Raw genomic sequence first — 16,309 nt, forward strand, 5'->3', positions numbered from 1 at the left:
TATCACAGACCCTCATCATAAGTAGCGGTCAGGCAGAAATGCAGCAGATAAATCAAACAGCTTGACTAAATGTCCGTAGTTTCCGGGTAATATACACAGAAGCAATGGCACTTCAGATGAGTCTCATACAGGTGTCAGCAGGGGGAGTGGTACAGACAGAGCGTGAGTGTCATTATATATATATATATATATATATATATATATATATATATATATATATATACACATATACACACACGGATGCGCTCTATCTATACCACTCCCCCTGCTGACACCTGTATGAGACTCGTCTGAAGTGCCATTGCCTCTGTGTATATTACCCAGAAACTACGGACATTTAGTCAAGCTGTTTGATTTATCTACTGCATTTCTGTCAAAATGGACTGCTGAAAGCATCACCTGCAGTTCTATATAGTGTACACAGGTCACGTATGGAAGTTCTGCCATAAGCATGATACACAAATATCCACGAGTGTAGCAACAGAAGAAACTTGCTAGATGAAAACAAATCTTTTCCCAACAAACTAGCAAAACATTTATGGCTTTATTTTGCCAGTGTCCAGCAGCATAACCCAATGTATGATAAAAATCACAGATCGCCATTACTAGTAAAAAAAAAAAAAAAAAAAAAAAAAATGCTATAAATCTATCCCCTATTTTGTAGACGCTATAACTTTTGCGCAAACCAATCAATGTACGCTTACTGCGTTGTTTTTTTTTTACCAAAAATATGTAGAATACATATCGGCCTAAACTGAGAAAAAAAAATGAGCTTTTTTTAAAAAAAATGGGGATATTTATTATAGCAAAAAGTAAAAAATATTATGTTTTTTAAAAATTGTCACTCTTTTTTTGTTTATAGCGAAAAAAATAAAAGCCGCAGAGGCGATCAAATACCACCAAAAGAAAGCTCTATTTGTGGGAAAAAAATGACGTCAATTTTGTTCGGGCGCAACGTCGCATGACCGTGCAATTGTCAGTTAAAGAGATGCAGTGCCCAATCGCAAAAAGTACTCTGGTCAGGAAGGGGGTAAATTCTTCCGGGGCTGAAGTAGTTAAATCTCCCTAAAGATTTGAGATCTGTCATCTCTGGCGCGCTGGCCATTTTTTCTACTGTAGATTTACATGGTGTCTCTGTTGGCTGTGCATCCTCCTCAGCGCATGAAAGGTGAAGGTGCAGGATGGATTCTAATTCAGCTATTGTATTCAGTACCTACACACTGACCACATCTGCTTGAATCCATACTCAGTTTGGACGACAATTTTCCACCCAGGTTCTTCAATTGTTCAAGGTTTGTTGAGCTGGGTGGTGCCAACAGGGATCAACCATGCATGAGTTTTGAACAATTCAGGAATCAGACAAAATTTGAGCTGTGTATAGCAACTTTTGAGTATTCATTAAATACATAATTCCTAAAGTGTAGAGGGGAGGGGGGATGGATGTGCTAGGGGGACTCTAGCACATCCAGACTGTTTTGTTAATGCTAGTGTAGTGACAACAAATACATAATTTTTTGATTTTGCCTTTATCACTACCTTAATTTGTAGGCAGTTGCATAAATAAAAGTTACATATGATGAAACTGTTAAGGAACAAACTAAAAGTGTCAAATTTAAAAATGTAGGGACCTACATGGTAATATGTTCTTGTATCTGTTTTTCTTTTTGTTTTCTTTGCTTTGTCCAATAAGGCATTCATCAAGTGGTTTTAAATCCTGAAGGCTCTGTAGAGATAAAAACTAATCATCCAAAATGGACAATAACAATATATTTGAAACATTTAAGCCACATAAAAGCACTATAGTTACATTCAGATATAAGTAAATATGCAAAGACAACACTTCAGTTCAATATATTGTGTTTTATATGCAATGGAGCTTGCAATTCACAGACAACAGGAGAGGATGCAATCAGGCCCTAGGCTGAAAAATATGAACTAGTTATAGTTCTGTGCAAGATCTTGGCCTTCAAAGCTTTATAACGTTTTCAACATTGATTACATAGATATAAGTGGGATTAAGGCCTGGTTCACACTAGTGGGATGCCAGACATCACATGTGATTTACACTGCATTGCTGTGCAGATCACATGCAAGGTCTGTGCGATGTAATTTCAGCCATACAAACTGTATGGCTGAAAATGCATTGCATTCGCACCAAAGTGGTGCAGGACCCTTTTTTTGGTCCGCACTGGAATCAGATCACATGGGTGTTCACACATATGCGAGCCGATTCCATTTCACACTTCGCACTGCAAACCGATCTGGGGTGTCGTTAACTTTAGATTGACACCTGCAGCGGTTTGCAGATCTCAGTGTGAACCCACATTGTGAACCCACACTGGATTCGCAGGGTTCTCGCATTGCACTAGTGTGAACCGGGCCTTAGTGCTGTATATTCTCAGGGTGCTTCTTAAAGGAAATATATTGAGAGGTACAAAGAAAAAGAGCTCCCCTAAGGTGGACTTTAAAGGCACATAGAAATATAATTAAAAAGGTGTGTAGAGTATTTGTAGTACAAAAATATTTATTAATATTTAAACATTGGGTGCATATACAAATATAGAGCAATGGAATGTTTAAACAATTTTGGATGTTATCAACATATTTACAACGCATATGAAGTCCTCTTTGCACCCATGTTTAAATATTAATAAATATTTTTGTACTACAAATACTCTACACACCTTTTTAATTATATTTCTATGTGCCTTTAAAGTCCACCTTAGGGGAGTTCTTTTTCTTTGTTCTCAATACTGGATGTGGCACTGATTGTCATAGTATTACCGTTCTTCTTGAGAGGTACTGCCATTGCTAACCTCCAGAAAATACCACTTGCCTGGCTGCTATATTGATCCGCTAAAGAAATAAAAAACTGCAGACCAAGTGTTCCCACTTAATACTTGGCTCAAGACTGGGACTCAATTTATATCAAAGCCAAAAAGATTGACATGACAGCAAGGTGACTATCATTTCCAGAACAAGTCAGCAATGGCAGCGTACATACAGTATGTCTCTCACGAAAGGTCTTCCATAACCCCAGGTCAGCACTGGATACAATCTAGATCTATGATCTCTAGATGCAAAATCACGGCTGCTGCTCATTTTATTTAGCTCTAGATAACAGTTTAGAAGCGTACTCCTGGATTCCTAGTATTATGGCACCCAATCAAATCGGCTCTAAAATGGTCTTTGTACAATAATTTTATATATATATATATATATATATATTTTTTTTTTTATTCAATGATCCAAGATACTACTGGCTCTTTACGATAATATAAATACCAGGAGGAGTAGGCAAGCATTCTGCTCATTTGACCAGTATGATTGACTGTCACAGCGGTCACATGATCGTAAGCTCCCGATTGCATCTATGCAGTGGAAGTTTCTCATGGCATTTTAGTCACTGTGTTGGGAGTAAACAATAAAATCGTTCCCCGTACACTCATATTATACGACCACTCTGCTTTAAAACCCACCCGCACAGTGGTTAAATATAACGCACATTCAAGTATTTTCATACTATGAACAAGTGGTAAAAGCACTGTAAACAAGTGTGCAACAATTTTCTAAATCCCTGCAAAACCACAGGTTTAAACCCCCTGCTGGTTCATAGCAAGAAGTGCTGCTGAACATGGTGCATTAGAGAGTTGCCTGAGCAAAGACCTCCTTGAGCATACCAGGCTCCTGTTACGGTGATCTCCACTACACTTCTAATACCCAATTACAACCTATGCCTGTTTTTGACAATACTTATCTGCTATCCCAAACTTTAGCCTGTTTGTCAACAATCCTTGTTATTCCCGTGCCCTGACCTTATGTTTGTTTGAACACAACATTGTTTGTACCTTGTTCTGTATCATGACATTTCCTCTGGTTGTCAGTTGTTTGTTGTCACTCTGAGTGCAATAGGGGGCCGCAATCTGGGAGCTGTCCATAGCAAAGCCCATCATCCCTTGCATGGTGCTCTGGTGACCAGCAGACAGTTCCTTAGACTGCTCTTTGGCCCTCTTTATGCCCAACATTCGCCAGGTGATGTGGAGGGTCTACTACCTCTGTGCCGTCTGGCGCTCCTTGTACCTTTCTAATTAAAATCATCAGTACTTGTAAAGTATTTATTTAAAAATTAGGTAACTTCAATCAGAAGGTACCTGTGTAGTACAGTACTTTGTAATGGAGTGGATCACTCATTTATTACAGGTATTTATACTTCTTGTTAGAGGGTTTTAATCTAGTTTTAAGTGGACAGTGATGTGGGTTGTCTTGGGCACACATACAGGTTTACCTCATGGGACTGAAATGTGGATCAACTGACAGAAATTCCCCTCCCTTAGCTGGCCCCAATGCCAATATGGCAGTTTTGCATTTTTTCAAATGTCCTTACCTCAAACTCCTTGGAAGGGGCATTCTGATCAAGCATGCTTTTTATCTGTCGTATGACCATCTTTAAATTATTTCCTGAATACTGGCCTGATGGCTGTACTCGAACAAGGGGAAGATTGGACAGCTTCTCATTTGTTACTCGAAAGGAATCTTGAAGGGAAATACAAACGGTTAATGTTATTTTTTTTACATTTAACAATGCAGATGCCACATTTAAGAAAGCAAGTATCGTATATACTCACTGCCGTCTGCCTACCTGATCAGCGTGTCATGCAGACAGACGACGGCCATTCCAGTGTACAAAAGCCGTGCCTCCTCTTCGTCCTCGTCTGTAATAGGCAGAACACTCAGTTTCCCAGCAGTCAGTGTTCAGCCTATCACGGACATCCTCTCATACTGATCCCATGGATGAGGATGAGAGGATGTCCGTGATAGGCTGAACATCGACTGCTGGGAAACTGAGTGTTCTGCCCATCACAGACTAGGACAAGGAGGAGGCGCGGCTTTTGTACACCGGAATGGCCGCCGTCTGACCTGCATGACACGCTGATCAGGTATGCAGAACGATCAGGGGGACATCCTGACCACTCACAGCTACATTTAAATGGCAACCCCCCACAGAGAGCTTGCAGATCGGCACAGGAAGGCTGCAATGAACACAGAGAACTTGCAGATCAACACAGGAAGGCTGCAATGGACACAGAGGACACAGAGAGCTTGCAGATCGGCACAGGAAGGCTGCAATGGAAACAGAGAGGACACAGAGAGCTTGCAGATCGGCACAGGAAGACTGCAATGAACACAGAGAGCTTGCAGATCAGCACAGGCAGGCTGCAATGGACACAGAGAGCTTGCAGATCGGCGCAAGAAGGCTGCAATGGACACAGAGAGGACACAGAGAGCTTGCAGATCGGCACAGGAAGGCTGCAATGGACACAGAGAGGACACAGAGAGCTTGCAATGGACACAGAGAGGTTGCAGATCGGCACAGGTAGGCTGCAATGGACACAGCGAGGTATGCAATAGACACAGCGAGGTATGCAATAGACACAGCGAGGTATGCAATAGACACAGCGAGGTATGCAATAGACACAGCGAGGTATGCAATAGACACAGCGAGGTATGCAATAGACACAGCGAGGTATGCAATAGACACAGCGAGGTATGCAATAGACACAGCGAGGTATGCAATAGACACAGCGAAGTATGCAATAGACACAGCGAGGTATGCAGCTACAGATGGGCAGTGTTGACTCTCTTTTCCACTTACAGTAGCTGCTGCATTTCTCACCCTTGGCTTATACTCGAGTCAATAAGTTTTCCCAGTTTTTTGTGGTAAATTAGGTGCCCCGGCTTATACTCGGGACGGCTTATACTCGAGTATATACGGTATTTACTGTTTTTGCCAAGAAGCAGCAGCGCTGACATCAGTGATGCAACACAAAATTAGGTCCTGACTGAAAATTTTTCCATACACTCAAACTGCCAATTTCTCCATTTAGTTTTAGCGTTTGTACTATAATCAACTATTCAAAGATACACAGGAACACGCAAACTTGACGATTTGACAGTAAGTGCTCGTGATCCCATGTGTGGAATTAAGGAATATAAAGGAGGCTCAAAGGAAAAAAATACTAGCTTTTATACAGAGCATTACACTGCATTTTACTTAACACTGAAGGCAAGACCAAGTCTGAATAAACATGTTACATTATAGAGTAGATCAATCAGTGCTAGCTGGTCTCTGTGTGGCTAATTTTCTCAACAGACTTCTACCCACTCTCTCCCAGGAAATTTGTGCAAACAGTGATAAAACCAGCAAACGGCTGTATCATAGTGTGCGTAGCCTATTGCATTAGGGTGTGTACCCCAAAACTCAAACACGTGTGTGTGTGTATGGGTATAGTGGCAGAAGAACAAAGGGACACTTCTCCATTCAATGTGAGTGGCAACCCTGACCCCAGCAGCCGGAACTATTAAACCACTATCGAATTCTGTGGCTCTGAACTGCTGTATCCCTCCACAAATTAAAGGAAAAGGGTGCTGAAAGAGATCCTGCACACAGAGCCATATGCTTATGGGCATCAGTGATTAGGGTGTGCCCAGGCACACCTGGCACACCACCTGCGCACGCCTATGGGCTGTATACTTTTAGATAAACAGTGTAGTGTAAAGTGTATGTCCAACAAAAACTTTTTCTTAGTATTGGATAGAGCAGAGAAGAATTCAACCCCCTGTTTTACTGCTATCTGGGGCTCAGAGAGATTTCCTCTCACTTTGCGCCCTGCTGACAATGTTTTACCAGACAGGAAGTTAGGCAGGATTTGTCAACACAGACATAAATAAAAATAGTTTTTTTTTTGTTTTGTTTTTTTAGTAAAGTAGGGTTAGAACGATTGGATTTTTTATTTCTCTCTGTATCCCTGTTGTAGATTTTCTATCACTTTTTGTTTGGTAAACCTGTTGTCAGCGGAACAAAAAGGGATTAAAAATCTCTCTAACAGAGCCCCAGATAGCAGTAGAAATCAGACAGGGGTTCAAATTCTTGCTCACTGCATCCAACACTAACAAGGTTTTTGACTAGGCACAAACTTTAAAGTATTTTAGAATATAATTTATCATGCAAACTTAACTAAAAAACAGTGACCTCCAAGATCAGGCATTTAGCATAAAAGATAGAAAAAAACTTACCGAACAAATCCTGAGATATTGACTGTATGATTTTGTCATTGCCTGTAACTTCATTGTGCAGTGGCCCAGTGGCGTGGCGTCTTTGCAGTCTAGAAGAAATCAAAGTAGTTAGTACTGTGATGTTCTCAGCAAGGAAAGATTTAGTTGTGATAATCATGCAGCACATCTGATTAGAAGTATTTAAAATATTTTGTTTATATTTACCATTAAAAGAAGAATTTTTACTTAATTTTAAATTCTTTATCATGGAGTACAGTACAGGACTGGACAAAGTACAGGACAAAGAACTTGTTTTCACAGGCGTTGGGTTCTATAGAAGCTACCTTGAGGTGATAGGACACTGGCAAAAATTTGCTAGAGCCACCCTTAGTGCACACTCCTAAAACGCCATCCCCTCTGTGCAACTCCAGTTTTATAGCACAGAAACAGTTCCTGTGCCCTGCACTGTACTCCAAGATATGAAATGTATAGCTAAGCCAAACGTCAATATTATCTAATCATACAGTACAGAACAAAGAACTTGTATTCATAGACTATGCCATATCTCCAGGCAATAAACCGAGGGATGAGCAACAGAATAGAAAACAGAACTGCCAACAGGCCCACAAATAAACAAAGGTAGAACCCAAAAACATTTTGATAACAAACTGAAGCAATTTGTGACCAAAACCTGCAGCAGCTGAGGCCTGAACATCGACCTGGTAGAACTTGGAGATCGTGTGAACAAAGAACAAGATAGTGGCCTTGCAAATCTGGGATACAGATGCTTGATGCTGAAAAACCCAAGAGACACTAACAGCCCTGATGGGGAAGAGAGGAACCCTTTTCCTAAAGTGGTTCTAAAAGCAAAAGGTTTTTTACCTTAACCACTTGCCGACCGCCTTCTGCATATATATACTGTGGCAGGGCGGCTCGGCTGCGCAAACCGACGTACCTGTACAACAGTCTGTGCATGTGATAGTGTGTGTGCGGCAGCACGCCCATGGGTCCGCCGGCCATCCACGATCATGGTATAGAGAGGCAGAAAGGGGATCTGTCTATGTAAACAAGGCGGATCCCCGTTCTGAAAGGGGTCAATACTGATATCTGCTGTTCCTAGTGATCAGGAACAGTGATCTCTGTTGTCCCAATAAGCCCATTACCCACACAGTTAGAACACACCCAGAGAACAGTTAACCCCTTGATCGCCCCCTAGTGTTAACTCCTTCCCTGCCAGTGTCATTTATACATCATGATCAGTGCATTTTTTTAAGCACTGATCACTGTAATAATGTCGCTGGTCCCCAAAAAGTGTCACTTGGGGTCAGATTTGTCCGCAGCAACATTGCAGTCGCCACCATTACGAGTAAAAAAACAAAACGAAAGTCCCTAAATCTATCCTTTATTTTGTAGACGCTATAAATTTTGCGCAAACCAATCAATATACGCTTATTGCGATTTTTTTAGCAAAAATATGTAGAAGAATACATATTGGCCTTAACTGATGAATACATTTGTTTTTTTATATTTTTTTGAATATGTATTATAGCAGAAAGTAAAAAATATCGTTTTTTTCCAAAACTGTCAGTCTTTTTTTGTTGATAGCGCAAAAAATAAAAAAAACGCAGAGGTGATCAAATACAACCAAAAGAAAGCTCTATTTGTGGGGAAAAAAAAGAACATCAATTTTGTTTGGGTACAGGGTCGCACGACCGCGCAATTGTCAGTTAAAGCGATGCAGTGCCGTATTGCAAAAAATGTCCTGGTCTATAAGGGGGTAAATCCTTTTCGGGGCTGAAGTGGTTAATACATTCTTTGCATTAAAAAAAATCTTTGCATGTCAGTTCCCCCCAGCCCCCCTCAAATACTTACCTGAGCTGGAGCTCAATACAGAGTTGTGTCCATCTGCAGCTCTTCTCTCTCTTCTCTCACAGGAGGCTCAGCAGCAGTGGAGGCCATTGGCTCTTGTCAATCAAACATGTGAGCGTGGCCCGAGCTGTGTGCGCTTCAATGTATGCGTACAGCTCGGCTCAGGAGCGAGCTCACTGGTGTGCCCCTGTAGCAAGCGTCTTGCTATAAGGGCACACTTGCAAGAGGAGGAGCCTGAAGCACCAGCGGGGGACTTCAGAGAGGATGTTTACACTTATACAATCACACCAAGTCTTTAAAGAGGGGGATCCCTAAGGCCCCTTTCACACAGGGCACGTCCGTTTTGACGGAATCCGCTTGCTCAGCGGGGATCAATTCGTTGACTTCTGCTGAGTGGGTGGATCACAGGTCTGTCTCTGCTCACTCTGCGGAGATGGACCTGTCAGAGCCCCGCTGTCCTCTATGGGAGATCTGCCTGTCCATTTTCATCCGATCCCATAGATGGTCATATCATTGTGGCCACTGCAAGGCGTGTTTGTTTATACCAACAGTTAAACGATTTGTTAATTCTAAAAATGGAGACAATTTGGAAATTCATCCTTTTTACAACTGTAGTTTGGTCGGTGTGGTGTACATAGCTAGTTGTTCATGCCCCCTCCTACATATAGGAAAGACCATCTGACAGTTTAGACGATGGGAACTGGAACACAATAATGATATTTTAAGAAAAGAAAGGCCAATAGCAAGGCATGTTTGGTCTAGACATGAAGTGAAACCCGAATGCCTTACATTTTGGGTGCTACATGATGCTAAATTAGGTCCTAGGTGACTTAGACAAAAAACTGTTGAAAATGGAAGTGAAGTGGATCTTAAAATTGGGGTCCAAAGCACCGTATTGCTTCAATGAAGGATTATACTTGCCACGGGCATATGATTAGAACTTTAAAAGGGATTAGCATATGGTTTTGTCTGAATCGGATATGAACAAAAAACAAAAAAGGTTAACCCTGCGCTTACTCAACCCTTCAGCAGCTAACACAACAAATAGGATATTTGTTCAAGATGACAGGTATATAAAAAAGTGTAGCGCTATTATGTCAAAATGAGCAAATAAGTGTACTGTTACATGTACAGGATATAAATGGGAACTAAATCTTTTCTCATAAGGCACAAAGTATAGTCTCTGGTGGTCATCAAATACCACTTATGTGTAATAATTATTCATAGTCCAATCCTTGAATAAAGAGGTCCTGTTCACATGAATAACCAGAATGGAAAAGTTAACATGATGGACCCTCCACACAGAAGAAATGCTGGCTTACCAGAGGAGTTGGACTCATAAGAACATACCTTCAATGAGTCAGATGGGGTTGTATTACCAACCGGTAATGAAGGAGGACCTTTCAAGTGAATGGCAATGGAACTCCAAAGGCATCAGAACTTGGTAGGTAGTTGCCCGTCTCAGGAAAATGGCCCATACAAAATAAAAAGGGGCTTGGACTATGAATAATTATTACACATAAGTGGTATTTGATGACCACCAGAGACTATACTTTGTGCCTTACGAGAAAAGATTTAGTTCCCATTTATATCCTGTACATGTAACAGTACACTTATTTGCTCATTTTAACATAATAGCGCTACACTTTTTTATATACCTGAATCTGATATGAACCTCTCTACTCTTAATTAAATAATAGCATATGTAGAATTTTGATGTTTATCCATTTTTTTAGGAATGACCCCTATAAATGTTGTTGAAGGCATGCAAGCGAGTTGTAGCCCCTACAGGTTGAGGTTCGCATTGTGAACAGTAAAGGGCACCGGTCTGCTGAACAAGATACATGAGCATCCAGAATTAAAGTGGTTGTAAACCCCATTCATGAAATCTAACCTGGGCACATATCGGCAAGTCTCTTCCTTCCCCTGCCTATGTGGAGGGAGAGGGTGTGTGTGTGTGCGCCTTTCCTACAATCATCTCGCACACAGTGTATGCCCAGACTTCACACCCACTGCTGAATGAGGAAACAAAATTTGTAACATGATGTGCACATTCTAAAGAATGTAGAAAGCTGAAGACAGCAGATATGTAGGATTTGTTTCATCTCTGTGTAACATCTGAGGCAGTTGCACTTCACTGGGTATATGTGAGGGTTTACATTCATTTTAAGGTTTCTAATACTGTCATGATGTAATCGCACACGTGACGTCATGACGCATAGCATCATGAACGGTTGTGGTGGGTGTGATGACATGGCCACGCCGCCAGCTTGATAGAGGGGAAAACACCATTTTGCTGCCATGTGCTCTGTTGATACTTTCATGTGCGATGCCGCACATTTTTGTACCCTTGATGAAGTATTTTTTAGGTGGTGAAACATATTGGGTTTGGAAGTAATTTTTGCACTATAACAACACTTTTTTTATGATCAGTTTTTTTTAAATATGCCTGCATCCGTAAATGGGGACTACAACCTGTTTTCTTGGCTGGTGGAAGGGGAATAGTGCACTGACAGTTTAGGATGGGAACCAGGCTGAAAATAGGAGCTAGGGTGTGTTGGGCTTTAGGGAGTCAAGCCAAGCCCTTCAGTAGCTACTGACTACATTTTGCACTTAGTCCGTGTCTGTAGCTAGTTGAGGGGTATCACAGATAGCGATTATCCCCCATATATCCTCTTGTGTTAGATTGGAATTCCAAACCACCTTTGGTGGTATTTTCCTCTCCTTGCATCCAATTAAACTTTAGGCCTTTTTTGTATATTGTAGTGAAGTGACCCAAGGATGGGATGTCTTCACGAGATTAACATCATGGCACTGTAGTCTTCTTATAGTTTTGGCATTTCCTTATGAGCAGAGTTTACACAGTGACCAGAAACTTTGTTTAGATTATGGATATGTTTTATCATATATAAAATAAAAATTATGTTTTATGACTAAATGGGTTTTAATGCATGGGTGGAGCGCATCCATTTTTTTTCCTCTTTATCAGTTCTGCCAAAATCTCCCCCTCTGTCAGTATACAACAGTTGAGTGGGAGTAACTGCCCCATCCATATCAAGTGTGTGGATGGGGGAATCAAGTAATTTTCTTTTGTTCAATCTGCTAGTTGAATGAAAGAAAATGATTTATGTATTGCCAGCCTAAGGCCGGCCATAAAGGGTTCAAATCCGTTAAATCTTGCCACAGGAATCCGGCAGCCGCAGCTACCTGGTCACGTGAAAAGGGCCTAAAAATGGACCAAGACCCTGGACCTGTATAGAACGCCTCAGCAAGATAAAGGAAGGCCCGTAGACATAGTGTATCTGGATTTTGCAAAAGCATTTGACACAGTTCCCCATAAATGTTTACTGTACAAAATAAGGTCCGTTGGCATGGACCATAGGGTGAGTACATGGATTGAAAACTGGCTACAAGGGCGAATTCAAAGGGTGGTGATAAATGGGGAGTACTCGGAATGGTCAGGGGTGGGTAGTGGGGTCCCCCAGGGTTCTGTGATGGGATCAATCCTATTTATTCTGTTCATAAACGACCTGGAGGATGGGATAAACAGTTCAATCCCTGTATTTGCAGACGATATTAAGCTAAGCAGGGCAATAACTTCTCGGCAGGATGTGGAAACCTTGCAAAAAGATCTGAACAAATTAATGGGGAGGGCAACTACATGGCAAATGAAGTTTAATGTAAAAACAAAAGTAAAATAATGCATTTGGGTGGAAAAAATATGAATGCAATCTATACACTGGGGGGAAAATCTCTGGGGAATCTAGAATGGAAAAGGACCTGGGGGTCCTAGTAGATGATAGCAGCAGCTTGGCATTGCTGAGCCTAACAAAGCAAACAGAATATTGGCATGCATTAAAAAGGAGATCAACTCCAGAGATAAAACGATAATTCCCCCACTCTACAAGACTCTGATCCGGTCGCACCTACAGTATGCTGTCCAGTTCTGGGCACCAGTCCTCAGGAAGGATGTACTGGAAATGGAGCGAGTACAAAGAAATGTAACTAAGCTACTAAAGGGTCTGGAGGATATTAGTTATGAGGAAAGGTTGCGAGCACTGAACTTATTCTCTCTGGAGAAGAGACGCTTGAGAGGGGATATGATTTCAATTTATAAATACCGTACTGGTGACCCCACAATAGGGATAAAACTTTTTCGTGGAAGGGAGTTTAACTAGACACGTGGCCACTCATTAAAATTAGAAGAAAAGAGGTTTAACCTTAAATTACATAGAGGGTTCTTTACTGCAAGAGCAGCATGGATGTGGAATTCCCTTCCACAGGCGGTGGTCTCAGTGGGGGGAATCGATAGTTTCAAAAAACTATTAAATAAGCACCTGAACGACTGCAACATACAGAGATATACAATGTAATACTGACATATAATCACACACATAGGTTTGACTTGATGGACTTGTGTCTTTTTTCAACCTCCCCTACTATGTAACCTACTATGTAACTAACTACAAAAGCTGCACTTCGTGCCAAAGTAGACGCCTGACACAGGATCCAATGCCAGAAGCAAACATTACAAGCTGGCTCCACATATTTGGGTCCAGGTACAGGCCTCAAGGTAACAAAGAGGGGTACCGATCCAGAAACTGCTATAAAGCCCAGGGCAATAAACAGATCCTGATAGAGGTGTCAGAAGAAAGAAATTTAAAGGGTAACTCCACTTTCATGGGGTGAAAAAAATAGCAAACAAAGAAAAAATAATAACGTGCATGATTGTGACAAGTCATTTTGTTATTGAATGTTATTAAAAACATTCAATAACAAAAGTTACAACTCCTGTCAAATCACCTACGAATCACCCATCAATACAAGCCCTGTGTCCTGTACTATATGATTAAGATGAAACATTATCAAGCAGTTCCATACCTCTCATTCTTGTTGTAGGGACCCACACCATTTAATTTAACTGGCTGTAAGGAAAAAAAACACACGCTTATTGTTAATTTTTAATAAGAAAACGCACAACCAAAATATTTCTCACTCAATTTCACTAGTATCTCTATCTATTTCGATCAAAGGAATCCAGGCTAAATTTACTATTACACTTTGGTTTCCAGAATCATTAATTGCATCAGTACTAAACAGTCCACCAAACCCCTAACCATATCCATCCCCAGCAATACCTGAGAAATAAACCATTACATTTATGTCAAAAATTGGTTATGCCAACGTTTATACGTCAACCAAACGCTAACCATCAACATTATTTTTTTGTGACTTTAAAATAAAGTATAACTACCATCTTTGCTCCAATTTTTACTTTTTCTGTAATTATTTTTCAAAACAGACCAAGACCATATCAGCAACAGCAACTGTGTCACAGACATGCAAGTTGGCATAAAAATATTGTGGCAAATAATGTATCCTTGTTGACAATGAATGCTTTGCTATACAACACATTCAGGTATGCATTGGGGGAGGGCAGTAAAGTAGAATCACTGATTATAAAATACAAAGAACAATACTTTTTAAACACACATTGGTTAGATCATTTATATTAAATGAATTCCCTTCATGGGTACGGTTATTAAGAGACAAATAGACAATAAATGATTGGCATTTAATCCAGTCAATTTTTTTCAGCTGATCATGGCAGGCAGGTGAGTGTTTATCAGCCAAATAGTTTTTTTCCAGTGTCTCTAAGGCTTCATGTACACTACAGCTCCTAAACTTGAGTTCAAGAGTTTTTGCTGTTTTTTTTTTTTTTACTTAAGCTCCTAAACGCCAAAGTGCCTATGTACACATAGGCTTTTACCAGAGTTTAGGAGCTGCTGCGCTTAGGGGAGCTTCACCTCCCTTTCCTGGACGCGGAAGAATCGCGTTCAGGATAGGAACATTTTGACTGCCGGTTGTCAAAAAATACAAACCGCGGCATAATTGTGGCACCATTTTGCCACGATTTTGCAGTTTTGTACATGAAGCCTAAGACAATGGCACCAACAGTGGCTGAATAGAACAGAACATAAAAGACTTTAATGTGGTGAGGCCTGGCAGTCTGCCAATGATCACATAGTTTCTCTAGACCCAACAGCCACAGCACTTAAAACGAATACTGATATTAAATTCTTCATGACCTGTACTGCCGGTACACACAGCGGCAACACGACTTGCAGGTAGACTCACAGAGGCGACCTGCACACGACTTCAGCGGCGACTTGCAAAACGACTTCTATATAGAAGTCAATGCAAGTCACCTGAAGTCGCCCCAAAAGTAGTACAGGAACCTTTTTCTAAGTCGGAGCGACTTGCGTTGCTCCTATTAGAACGGTTCCGTAGTACAGAACGGGATGCGACTTGTCAGGCGGCTAAGTCGCCTGACAACTCGCCCCTGTGTGAACCGGGGCGTAGGTTTTTTTATTTGTTTTTTTTAAGTAAAAACCTTCTTTGCATGGTGTGCTACAGGTGTGTGGTGAACAAGAGTTAACTAGGGAAAGACCCAATTTTTTTAAATTGATAAGGCTCAGAGCTCAGCTTACTCTAAACTAGCTTTATTTTGTGCATAAAGTCACATTATCTTGGAGTATGGATATCTAAACAGCACAATTTGTCCCCAGTAAGTTGAATGGTAGTTGTTTGCTTGGGAAAATCTTTTGTTGTCCCTTATAAGTAAGGTTAATTTAATAAACAAAGCTCTTCCAACATTTTTGAATGCTTTTCCACTGCTCAGCATTATAGCCTATATATATGCAAACACTGCATAAAGAAGTTGCTGAGCGGTGTGTAGTTTATTCACTGATCAAACCTATAAATCTAACCTTCTTGTGTGGGACTTGGCTTGCCTTGCAACTCTGCCTAGCTATTGTGACCCTAAGCTTTGATTTTTGAATTTGCTCACTACCTGCTTATTTTGTATTTAGACTGCCCACCGAAACCCTACCCCAGTCTGAACAACTATTTGGCTTCTTCTCATCAGTCAAAGCGTGAGCAGTGTTGAAAAATAACAGTTTGTTGTGCCACTATAAGCACTTGTGTCACTTCTTATCCTTACGCTTCCAGTTACCATCAGGGTTGTTAGACAGGATGTGCAAGAGGATCCCCCGTGTTGCACATACAGTGTAAGGCACACAAACAGGTGCATGCCCCCCAGAGGCCCCCCCCCACCCCATGGGCAGGTTTGTGTGGTATGACATGCGCATATGCATGTGCCCCCACTAGTTTTTATACACAGCAGATGACCAAACCTTACTGATACTGCATCTGGTCATGTACATTAAATGAGATGACTCTTCACATTAATTGCACCATCCAAACTTCCTTTTGAGTCCAGCACCTTTACCTGGATGGTGCCTCTTTAATACACAGACATATTTAATTTATTAATGATGGTTACATGTGCAAAGCACTTTATTCCAAAATGGAAAAGGTCCTTTTT

The 16,309-nt window shown here is 41.0% G+C and overlaps 1 protein-coding gene across 8 annotated transcripts in view; it reads right to left on the minus strand.

Annotated features, from left to right (window-relative positions):
• Positions 1-16,309, minus strand: part of PTPN13 (protein tyrosine phosphatase non-receptor type 13) — a 457,782-nt gene that overhangs the window by 20,380 nt on the left and 421,093 nt on the right. For 6 of the 8 annotated variants that reach the window (XM_073599969.1, XM_073599986.1, XM_073599976.1 and 3 more), the window contains 4 exons: positions 13,804-13,847; positions 7,075-7,163; positions 4,385-4,533; positions 1,633-1,738 (listed from right to left, as the gene is read on the minus strand). In XM_073599969.1, coding sequence (XP_073456070.1) covers positions 1,633-1,738; positions 4,385-4,533; positions 7,075-7,163; positions 13,804-13,847 — 388 coding nt within the window. The remainder of the gene's footprint in view (positions 1-1,632; positions 1,739-4,384; positions 4,534-7,074; positions 7,164-13,803; positions 13,848-16,309) is intronic. The other 2 variants (XM_073600003.1, XM_073599951.1) reach the window with 1 other exon arrangement.

This window comes from Aquarana catesbeiana, linkage group LG01 (assembly GCF_042186555.1).
Source record: "Aquarana catesbeiana isolate 2022-GZ linkage group LG01, ASM4218655v1, whole genome shotgun sequence".
NCBI lineage: Eukaryota > Metazoa > Chordata > Amphibia > Anura > Ranidae > Aquarana > Aquarana catesbeiana.